General features: G+C 45.1%; 2 protein-coding genes across 2 annotated transcripts; one reads left to right on the top strand and one right to left on the bottom strand.

The window, feature by feature from the left end:
* The first annotated feature begins 113 nt into the window (after positions 1–113).
* On the top strand, positions 114–3680 carry mkks (MKKS centrosomal shuttling protein). Its single transcript, XM_049007196.1, has 4 exons — positions 114–1098; positions 1598–1779; positions 2040–2150; positions 2308–3680. Exons 1-4 carry the CDS (start codon positions 114–116, stop codon positions 2734–2736), a joined length of 1707 nt encoding a protein of 568 aa, XP_048863153.1. The 3' UTR covers positions 2737–3680.
* A 6-nt stretch (positions 3681–3686) lies between these two features.
* Positions 3687–8009, bottom strand: LOC125738341 (3-oxo-5-alpha-steroid 4-dehydrogenase 2-like). The gene is made up of 5 exons (XM_049007198.1): positions 7540–8009; positions 6240–6403; positions 5417–5518; positions 4985–5135; positions 3687–4437 (listed from the first exon to the last, which is right to left on the bottom strand). Exons 1-5 carry the CDS (start codon positions 7812–7814, stop codon positions 4371–4373), a joined length of 759 nt encoding a protein of 252 aa, XP_048863155.1. The 5' UTR covers positions 7815–8009; the 3' UTR covers positions 3687–4370.
* Between the last annotated feature and the right edge of the window lie 3571 nt (positions 8010–11580).

Here is an 11580-nt window from a genome sequence, read left to right as displayed (position 1 = left end):
TCATTAGATTGTGTATTCTCTGAGCCTTATGGACATCCTCCCTACATTTTTAATGACAGTGTAGCTTCACTGCCATCTTGGGCATCCTGGTCTTGCGTTGCATCTGGAGGACAATGTCGCGCATGTCTAAGAAGCAGCCCTCCATCTGCACGGCTGTTCCTCTGACAGATCCCGACGTCTCCCAGAAGCTTGCCCTGCTGCGGCAGGTCCTCACGTCCTGCTTTGGCCCCTGGGGCAGACTGAAGCAGGTGCACAATAACGTGGGGGGGGCCGTAATGACCACCTCCACTTCATCAGTGCTGCTGAAGGCCATCCAAGTTTCCCACCCCGTGCTGAAGCTTCTGGTTACGAGCATCCTCAACCACACCTCCCGCTTCGGCGATGGTGGCTTGTTTGCCGGGATCCTGAGCTTGTGTCTCCTGGAAAACGCTCTGCGGTTGAGCGTGGACCAGGCTGTGGCAGTGGGTGTGTACAGGAGGCTGTTGGGCCTCTGTGATGCCTACCTGGTCCGGGACAACTGTGGCTGCAAGATCAGAGTGGACTTCAGCAGCACCCAGGTTCTGCTGACTTTGGCGTGCGGGCTGCTGGCAAGTAAGCCGGCCTGCGCCCTGACCTCCGCCGAGGTCAAGCACGTGGCCCTGCAGGTCACGCGGGCATTCCTGCTGACTGTCCCGTGTGGCACCCTGGGACAGGACCGTCTGGGGGCTGCCGTGGTGGTACCTGTGGAGGGACAGCCCCCCTGGGCCTCAGCTGCACTGGAGGGGCTGCTTCTGGACATGCCGGAGTCTCTGCGGGCTGCCGATTTGGAGCTTCAGGGTGGCGCACTGATCCGGTTGGCCCTGTTTAGCGTGTCACTGGCGGGAGACCTTCCAGAGGCAGGAGACGGGCCTCTGGAGCTGCATGGAGAAACATGCCTGGAGGAGGCAGTGCTGGAGCAACTCCTGAGGCTGGCCGACCAGCTGGTCTCCGATGGGGTGCAGCTCTTGGCCTGCCAGAAGGTGGTGCACCCTGTGCTGCAGCACTACCTGAGGGCACGTGGGGTCATCGTAGTGGAGAGGCTGGGGCTCGCCATCATGGAGCCCCTCGTCCAGATGACAGGTGTGCGCTGAAACCAGACATGCTTAATTCCACTAATTATTGTTGTTGAACTCGTAGAGATGTGATTCACTTGTTCTTATAGTAATCACTGGATCTCAAACCATTCCTGGTGCACCTTCAGCCAATCCATACATATAATCCCCCCGTGCCACACTGGACCTCAGAGATCTCCTGCCAGTCCTCGTTTTTGCTCCTTCCGAGCTACTAGCCAATCAAGAATGCCAAATACTTAGTACGGGTATGTTAGGTGCTGAGAGGGAGCAAAAATTTGGAATGTCTGTAGGTCCGTGGGGACTGGGTTGAGAAACATTGGATTAACGTAATCAGACTGAGCAATAGAGCTGATGTATGGGATGGCTAGATTGAGTTTTATTTTTAGGAACTAATGAAGGATTCACTAATTTGTTGGCTGTGATGTTCAGTAAAATATCTGCGCTGGAAATCCACTTGCTGAATTTCTGGTTCTGGCTTGCGTGTCGGTTCCGGGTTGCTGCCGCAGATGCACAGCCGCTGGCCACCTTCCAGGCTCCTGTCCCCGGCATCTCCTACGGGCGGCTGAGGGGCCTTGGCATCCACCAGTGCGGCTCCAGAGAGATGCTCCACCTGCTCCCGGCCGGAGCGCCGACGACATGCACCCTGGTGCTCTGCCACAGGAACGAAACGGCACTTGCTGAACTCAAGGTGGGCGCCCACCGCCATGGTGGAACGTCGTCATATTTGGAGTGGTGGGGCTTAGTGGTGCAGTGACACTGCATGAAAGCCACTGGTTCAGGTTTTGTCTTGGGACTGAATTTATGGTCAGGATGACATAGCATAATCTCTTGAGAACCTTTTTAATGCCCTATGTGGCCTAATTTCCACCCCTTTTCTAGCTTCTCTGTATAATATTGATGTCATACTGCCTCATATCACATGATTATGATGTCGTTTTCCTCCTCCAGGTGTCATGTGAGAGGGCGGGGCAGGTACTGAGGCTGATGCTGAAGGAACCCTTTGCACTGCTGGGAGGGGGGTGCACCGAGACGCACCTGGCGGCTTTTGTCAGGCACGAGGTGGGCAGCCCGTCCTGTTTAGCGTGGACCCAGTTCGGCTTGAGTGAGATGGATTGGGAGATTAAGCTGATCGCTGTAGCATTCCCTGGAGTCCAGCAAGGCCTTTTCTGGCATTAGCCGGTGGAATACTTTGACCTTTGACCTCCTTGCTTCTCAGAGCAGCAGCGATGTCACAGAAGCCATACGTGAACTGGGCTGTTCTCGCCACGACTACATGCGGGTGATGGATGCGTTTTGCCACTCTCTGGAGAGTGTGGCCCGGGCACTTGGGCAAGATGGTGGAGTGACCCTGACTGACCTATGCCACGCCCACTGCTGGGGCATACCGGCTGCTCCGCCTGCTGACGTCCCGTGGGTGGAGCTGGTGCGGTCTTGTGGGTGTGGTTTAATGAATGGCCACTCAGGCCTGGAATGGAACCTCATTGGCACAGAGTACCCTTCGTTTTCTCCAGCACTTAATCCGGGCACAGAGTCTCTGCCATGTGTACTGGACTCATTCTTTGCCAAGGTCAATGCCCTGCATGTTGCCGTGGAGAGCGCGAATCTCATACTAGATCTGAAGCATATAATTCAAGACAGTAATTAGCAGGGTTGTTGATCTCGGTACAATTTACTGGTCTGAGCTGCGTGATTGTAACCTGATCCTCAATAAATATGAAGCAAATTAAGTTTTGGCTGTTGCTGTAATCCCAGATGCATTGTTATAAATGAGCAGAAGGTGGCAGCATTGCGTCTGCCTGAATGTTGACTGGCTGTAAGCCTATGCCAGCAGCAGGAAGATGAAACCAACAATTTATTCGAACCTATGAGAAACACACAGAATTGATGACGCTGCTTTTTAAAATGAACAGCTCTGCCTTAAGCGTCCTAATAGTAGTTTGGCAATTTTGTTTGATTAAATCAATTGGAATTGAGCTTTTAAAAACTGCAGCTGAAGTAATGAGTACAGCTTTTTATACACCAGTTTACAAAATCACTGGTGACGATATTGTGGATTAATAGGGAATAATACCTAATCCCCAGGGAATGATGTATTGTTTGGAACACGTTAATAGGAGTGTTAATTATTAATAATTGATGAATAATGATTAATTTTATTGTTCCCCACATGTGAGGTGTTAGTTTAATTTTTTTAGTTAATTGTAGGTAAAGTCAATAATTGATTAAGCTCCAGTATTTATTAATAGGGTGATGTCCTTCTCTAGGGGAGATTTCTTTAAATGAGTCTGATTTGCGGATCGTGGCGAAGGTGACATCACACGTGGTAGAGTTGTGGCTCAGTACCCAGCTTTGTAGCCTCACTTTTTTTTCCTCATCCCAGTCTGGCAAAATCGCACGGCGGTAAAATGCTGGTGAGCACGGACTTCGGGGAAATCCTGAGGAAGCTAGAACTCCAGCTGTGCTGAGAGATTTTTTTCCATTTTATCCATAAATATTTACATCACTGGTTAAACTGGTCCTTTGCTGAAAACAACTGTAAAATGTACCAAACCATATGTAAAATATGTTCAATAAAATGTTGGGAAAATACTGAGGTTGCATACATATTCTTGCTTTAATTACATAAATGCGGCTGACGCTGTTTAGAGTTTGAACTGCCCTTACAGATCTTTGGCCTTAACCTTTACGTCATGATTTTTCCGGGTAATATATCTAACAATGGCTAATGTTTACATTAGCAGCCCCTGCAGACTTACTGTGGTGGATGTGCTCTACCAGCTTTCGTCCTCTACCACTGGGTGGCGCTTAAATATATGCGTTTCAATGATGCATGCATTTTATTGCGTTACATTTTCACTTTGTCCTTTAACTTTCAAATACATCAAGGAGATATTAAGAATAAAGCTAAAAGAGAGATTGTCACATTGTCATTATGCAGGCAGTGCTGATAGTTCACATTTCAACATGTGCTCTGAGTCACTGTGAACTGATGTAGCACCCTGCAGTATTTACAGGAAGCCTTACCCTGAGGTCTGAGAAGGAAAATAAAGTACAATTCAAGGAAACGTGAATATTGAAGCTGAAAATTATGCCCTGAATTCAGAGGACAAAGCTTCACCACTACTGCTTCTAGATTCTTCAGACTTGGCAACGTGGCTTGCATAGTTGAGCTTCAAAATCATGACGTTCGGTCCCTGTGTCACAGGCTGGTCTGTTCCTTAGGGTGCTCCGTGAGCTGTGGGTATCCCCCCCCCCTTGCTTCACACCTCTCTCCAGCCCTCAGTAGATGAAAGGTATGAGAGCTTTTCGGGATCTGGGGTAATTTTTAAATTGTTTCAAGTAGAACCTGACGGGAAACACATGGAGAAGAGATTCTCATAACGAAAGGCCATTGGTATGTAGAGTTTTCATCAAATTGCCTTTTCATGAGGAAACGTAAGTGATTGATGTAAACACAGCTGCAGAGAGCATTACAATATTTCAGCAGCGAAGTGGCTTTAGAAATCCCCTAGTTTACTATTTTAAATTTGTTTCTAGGAAATTTCAACATCAAAACTCATCGAGTCTTTTTAAAAATATACAGTTGTATGTGGACAGTGACATATCAGATAACTTTGAAGGGTTTTACGGTAGTGGAGTGCACCCTTACAGTATTTTACTGTATACTCCATACATCCACACTGTTAGCCACTTGTCCCATTCATTCTTCAGCTAGTGTTCTGGAGGACTAGAGTTATTCTGTAGGCAGGTTTTCAGTCTAATTGACCATTTATAGACATTACATAAATCCTATTTATGCAAATTCTTTGTAGCCCTCCAGGACCACAGCTGACTAACCACTAGTATATGCTCACATAGTGCCCCTTAAGGGGTGAGCTTGTAAAAATCTGTACCTGTGATGGTGGCAGGCTCTTGGTCCAATGGAGCACAGGGTGAAAAAGGCAAAAGCAAGAGCGGGCAGAGTCCAGGTCGCCACAGCGTAGCCTGTCCACTCCAAGATCTCCCCAAAGAAGTTGGCACCTGAGACATACTCAAACAGGCCCCCTGAAATATAAACCAGAAAGAGGAAACCTGTGACTGGTTTACCAGGAACATCAATCCCTCACACACCCTTACAACCTTGAATCAACCACCCACTCTGGAAATTGTTAGTGAGATTATCCTTTAGCAAAGTTAGCAAAAAAATGCCCATGATGCTTTACATCTGCAATATAATGTCTATAAAGAATGCGGCCACACTGAAAAATTAATAAAAAGAAAATTCAGCAATACAGATAGAGTCAAGACGTTTCTTAGTTTAGTAACTGGTTATAGTACTACCCTACCGTTTGGAATCTTGTAGGTGACTTCTCCTGGTTTTCTTAATTTTCGCAGAATATGATCACTGTGAATATTAATGGCCATTCCAACAAAGAATATTATCAGTCCTGGGAAAAGCAGAGAGAAAACATCACCCTTGTTCCACAGAAAAATGCTTTCGGTTTTGCGCAGCCACTTTCCAGAAAACCAGCTCTGTAGCTGGGAAATATTACATATTGAACAAACAAGGTATTTTAGGCATAAGGGCCTTTCCTAGGTTGTCAGAATAGTTCATGGGAGTTTTACTTACACAAAAACATTTTGAGGGAAGAATGAAAAATGATTGGTTCAGAGAGATAACCAGATTATAGAGGAGGTGGGTCCGAGCAGCTAAAGGAGGTGGCACAAACCAATCCGATATATTGGTCCCACCTCCTCTACAATATGATTGGTTATCTTTCTGAACCAATCACATTTTATTCTGCCCTCAGAACATTTTTGTGTGAGTAAAACTCCCACGAGCAAGTAAACATGGCTTGCCACGCTCCAGGTACAAGTAACCTGCAACTGGACACTTTTGCCAGTTCATACGGCTAGAGTGGAGTCGATCAGGTTAAGCACTTAACTCAGGGGTATGACAACTCTGCTTGTCCATACTCTTAGCCACTGGGACCTGAACATAAAACATTCTGGTTGCAAGTCAAATTTTAGCTTCTCAAACTACCTGAAATGCTGAATGTGTATTTATGTTGAATGGTGCACTGATGAGATTCAAGTACAAACGTAAGGCACATTTTTGGGGCATAACTAATACCCTTGAACACCATGGTACATACAGGCTTCACTTACCAGTCCATAAGCGAACATCTGCCCACCAGTTTTCTGCATATTCTGCACAGTGTAGCATGTTGTACCCCTGGAAGAAGCCGTTGATGGAGCAGAAGATCATGGCGGAGATCATGATCTGAAGATGGGTGGGCCGGCCCTTGTTCAGCAGGGAGTATATGAATGTCCTGCAGAAAATATGAGGAAGAAAGTTTAAAGCTCCTTGCACCAGTCTTGCTTAACGAAGCCTCGGAGGGCTTTAAATGTACACAGATGTGAGATGATGAAAGGAAAAGCCGTCCTTGGATAAGGCAGCAACTTTGTGAAGAAACGCACACTAAAGCATTAAGCGTTATCAGCTGGCATTTCGTATGACTAATTTCTCCACATCAGCTGATCGGTCGCTTTACTTCATTCCTGTTTGCCAATGCAACCACGTAATCTGAAGGATACTGAGGTCTTAGGAGAGGTTTCAGTTGAGAAACTGAAACCTGAGTACCTCTGGCAAGGGGGTAGAAACTCTCCACACTGGTCTTACAAAGAAAACAATGGAGTGTCATCAGATGCAGGTATGAGTCGCACAGTGCAGTGGGGGGCAAATTTCCGCGATTTTGGCAAAAAAAAAAAAAATGGCACAAAAGACAGTGATGGAAGTTAAAATCCACTTCGACGTGCATCGGGGTGAGGAATGTTATTGCAAACAGATGCTTGTAAAAGAGCGAGTAACACATACTGACTTTTGCATCAAAGAATGTCTGTCACGAGGTGACAAAGACAGGGACAAGAATGAAAAGCACATTTAAACTAGATAAACTGGCAAAACAACTGACACCCATTCATGCTCTGTCCTTATCTCCTATGGACCAGCTCCTGTAGCATTTTTCAGTTACATCTCATAGCTTCTGTTGAGTTTTAGTATTTCACCCTTTGGACTTTCACTGGAGTATCATCGCCCCTTACAGCAATCTCAGATCCTGGCTACCTGCAGTTTTACAGGCATGTTATAGCAACCCATCTCTCAACATGATATTTCTGTATACCTGTAAAGCACCTTTCTACCAAAATATGTAAAATATTGATATATGTATTATTGCAATCTTATGCATAGCCACTGAGATGCACTCTTCGGCCACACGCAAATTTAAATGCAAAAGACGAATTACGGACTCAAATCATTTTCCACTGAAACTGCAGTGAAACTGTACCATAGCCAGCATTCTTGCCACTTGGCTACATCATTGTAACAGCCCCACAGAGCTCTTGTAGAACCTTCTCATGCTCACTCTTCTGGGTTCCAGCCCTCATCAGATATGTTCAGAAGTACCTTTGGAAGTAGTGCAAGCAGAAGGTGGACAGTAGCAGGTTCCGGCCCATGGCAGAGACTTCATCCGCAGTGTAGAGCAGGACCATCGGCACCAGGAAGGAAGGCAGCTCCTGAAGGAACCATGCCACTTTGGCAGGAACCATAAGGGCTGGTTTAGAGGTGTCCAAATATCGGCCATAGGGAGTCTCTGTCTTCCTCTGCCTGTTGAAGTAGGCCACCGAGGCTAAGATTAAGCCCCAGCTGCACCAGTACACCACGTCCTGCTGACACGACATGCTCCTCAACAAATTGTCTTCTTCCACTCTGGGACGACTATCTCTCCATCTGCAAGCAGCTAAAAGCTCCTCCCACAGGGAAGTCTGACTCTGTAGCAAGAGGCACAATTCTGAATGTGTAATCTGAGAAGCGTATGGGATTCGGGATTGCACAGCTCTTACACCTCACAGAATTTGGGAGGAAAACAATGAATATATACGTATATGTTAAAGAAAACTTGTGTGAGTCAGCTTTGTCTATCAGAAGCACCAGACTGCTGCTGCAATTGGCTTTTATTAACAAAACACCTCTGAGTACACGACACAATTGCTAATTTAAGTGTATCTTGGCCTCGTCCAGGCAAAATGTTCTTATAAAAATATTTGATTTATGAGACAAGGCTCACAATAAGAGCTCAGAACACCAACTTATAATTTTGCACTTCAGCCATAATAGCACATGAAAACAACTAGTAGATGATCTACATTCCTGTGTTGCAGTACATAAACAGTGTAAATGTCACCCCACAGCCAGGTCTCAGTCGTGAACATATTGCTGGAGAACTACATGTATTTATGCTCCATTAGGACGGTACAAATAAAAGCATTTGTGTTGTTTTTCCTAGTGGTAAATTTACTCGTCATCCATTCCAGATCTTACTTGAAGTCAAAGTACCGCAAGCAAAATTAAAGATGCGATTGTTTTATTTATTTTTTATTTTTATTTTTTGCATTTTTCTGTGCCAAAATCAGCCGGTTGTTCTGATATAAAAATGCTTCATGGGAGTGGGTTCCTCCAGGACATCCCTGTACAATATTCTTTTTGTGAGGAAATGAGATGGAATTTGATAGTCAACGGTCTACAAAAAACACGCTCAGCTGCAGCTGAGCTCATTAGGCACGGTGGAAGCAGCCCACCAATCAATCACCACCTTTTGCCCATGGCTGGACAAATGCCAACCAATCATGGATTTTTAAAACATTTTACTATATATATATATGAGGAAGCCAATTTCTTAAAGACTCTCTAAAGACTTATACCCAATAGCCACAGCTCTCCAGTGTCCCACCCTCCAAATATCCTGGACCTAGGCCCAGGCTAAAATGGCCTTTCGTAATACATACCCCAACGACCTAAATTACTCTGCTGCCGTAATGAAAATGAGCAGTAAAAGGGTGCTTGAAATAAATACTGCTAATGACTTACATTTTAAGCTCAAACATATGAGGGACTGTTTAATTTGTTTTAACACAGCAGTATAAATTTTTTTTTTATTGTTTTACTCATTCATGCCTTGAAAGACTGGTGCATCGAATGCACATGTGGATCGACGCTTTGGGGCCATTTCGCTGCTTGAAATCCATGCCCTCTTGTTAAGATCAATAGCACAAAGAATTGCCATGAGAACCACATACAGCTCTGTAAAAAATTAAGAGATCACAACACAGTTCATCTCTCATTTCTCCATTTATGGGTGTGCGTCTGTGAACAATATATTTGGAAACTACATCTTTCCTGTTCCTCAGTAATGAAGGACTTTCTCCTTACTTTTTGGGACATCGGTCCTGCTTGCAGGAGCCTGAAGTTGTCCTAGCAGTGCACTTCACATTACTTAATGTTTCCTATTCTTTTTGGTCACTTGAGGTCGTCCTCGATTCGTAAGAAACTGCCGGAAAAGTCGACGTCATCTCTGGAATTAGAAAGTTGCTTCCTCCCTCTACTTGACTGGCTTCTGATCATTCCCATTGTCTATGATGTCTATGAAATTCTGAGCCTGGAAGTAACCTGCTGTGTATCCTACTGCCAGCAGAACCAGGATTAAAGCAGGATTTAAAAACGCAGATTTAAAAAAATATATATGGTCTTGTAATGTTCTCCAGAGTTAACTGCTTATCCTGGGCAAGATTTAGGAAATGACATCCATCTGGAATCACTTTATGTAGCATTTCTACCTGACAATGGGAAACTGCCTTATGCTGCACCCCCTGCCCCCCCCCACACACACACCTTTCATCCACTGTAAAATAAAACCCACTGCAAAGACCTAATTGAAGTTCTCTACTTTGTACATACAGGCTTTCTAAACTGCAGTGTGTGTGAATCTGCATGTGCCCTGCAATCCCTTTGCAGCCTGTCCAGGCCTTTGCCGCCTATTGAAAGCTCAATTCATTTCTACACTATTTAGCTCTTTCATCCAAGGCATTAATAATTCCAGATGCATCCGTACTTCGAATAATCCCTTGACATGGTTGTGTCAAAACCACATGAGAAGAACTGGATCAAATTCATTCAGTGTAGCCAACAGCCAGTCCATCCAGAGACCAACATGTACAACTTCTGAGAGACTGAAGATAAATGCAATTTGGCCAAAGGAAGGCAATCCAGACAAAGGAGGGGAAGCGTCCTGCAGAGCCTCCTCTGCACAGTCAGGATCTCGCAACCAAGCAGTTGCGGCAGGTTGCACTTCTGCAGCTTGGGAACTTGGGAGTCTAGTATCACTCCTTAAAGTTTCACATTGAGGAGCAAGGAGCAAACCTACTGTTGTATTGCGCAGTAAATTCACCAAAATAAACAATGTCAATGTTATCAACACTGCAACCCACTCTCAGTATCTCCTATTGGTCAATCATGTTTCTGCGGAAGCTGATCTGGAATGACTACATCCCCAGAAGGGGAATGCGATGCAGATAACTTAATTATGATGCACTCTCCATATATACTTGCTGCATAGCACTACAAAAGTTTGTTTCTCTTATACCGAACCATTCCATTAATCAATCACCCATAGGGGATAAAAAAAAGTTACAAAGTCTCCATTTATGTTGCGGTTCCCCTGACATCAACTCAACTTCATCCAGGGGTATTTTACATTTATTTTGCATGCAAGAAAATCTCTGAGGCAAAAGTGCACTTACAGACACATCCCTCACTGGTGTCCAAGGGTTCAGACACTTTAAGGTGAAGAAGATCTTAAATGCCTCAGCTGCCCCATCCATTAAAGGATTTCTGTAGATTGTAGAAGCAAAAGATTATAAATGTATAACTTGTCATACCACATCCACTGTGTGTGTGGTCCTACTGGGGGGGGGGGGGGGGGGGTGCATCAGAACACCAAACCACAGATATTTACCGTTCTCATATGCAAATGTTTCCAGAGTAGGGAAAAGGAAAGAACCAGCAGTCAATCCCCCCTCCCCAATGCCCGGCTGAAAAATACACTTACCGTCTTTTAAAATATTGCAAATAGCCATCAGATCACAAGGGGGGGGGGTGGGAACTTATCTAAGAAAAAGCACTAAAAAGCAGCCGCACCATCAGAAATATGTAGAGCGAAAAGAAAAAACTAACAGCACCAGAAAAACTAGTCTTGCAGAACCAGGGAGTCCATGTTGTGGTTAGAATAAAACAAATATCAGCAAGATAGTACAGCAGTTATGTGCTAGAACACGAGATGCTTGGTTTAAGCATCAAGACAGGGCAAGCTCTTTAACCCAACCTGCAGGTAATATGTCAAGCTGCAAAAATATGGAGAAAATAAACCACTTTTGTAGCAATGTAGACAACCCAAGTATTGAAGAACGATCGTTTCCACCTGCTCTTTCATACATTTATAACTGAAGTGATAAAGACTAGGGGCGGTGGTGCAGTGGTTAGCACTGTTGCCTCACACCTCTGGGACCCGGATTCGAGTCTCCGCCTGGGTCACATGTGTGTGGAGTTTGCATGTTCTCCCCATGTTGTCGTGGGGTTTCTTCCGGGTACTCCGGTTTCCTCCCACAGTCCAAA

This window comes from Brienomyrus brachyistius, chromosome 3 (genome assembly GCF_023856365.1).
Source record: "Brienomyrus brachyistius isolate T26 chromosome 3, BBRACH_0.4, whole genome shotgun sequence".
NCBI lineage: Eukaryota > Metazoa > Chordata > Actinopteri > Osteoglossiformes > Mormyridae > Brienomyrus > Brienomyrus brachyistius.
Note: the sequence above shows the minus strand (reverse complement) of the source record. Positions and strands in the feature narration are given on the sequence as shown.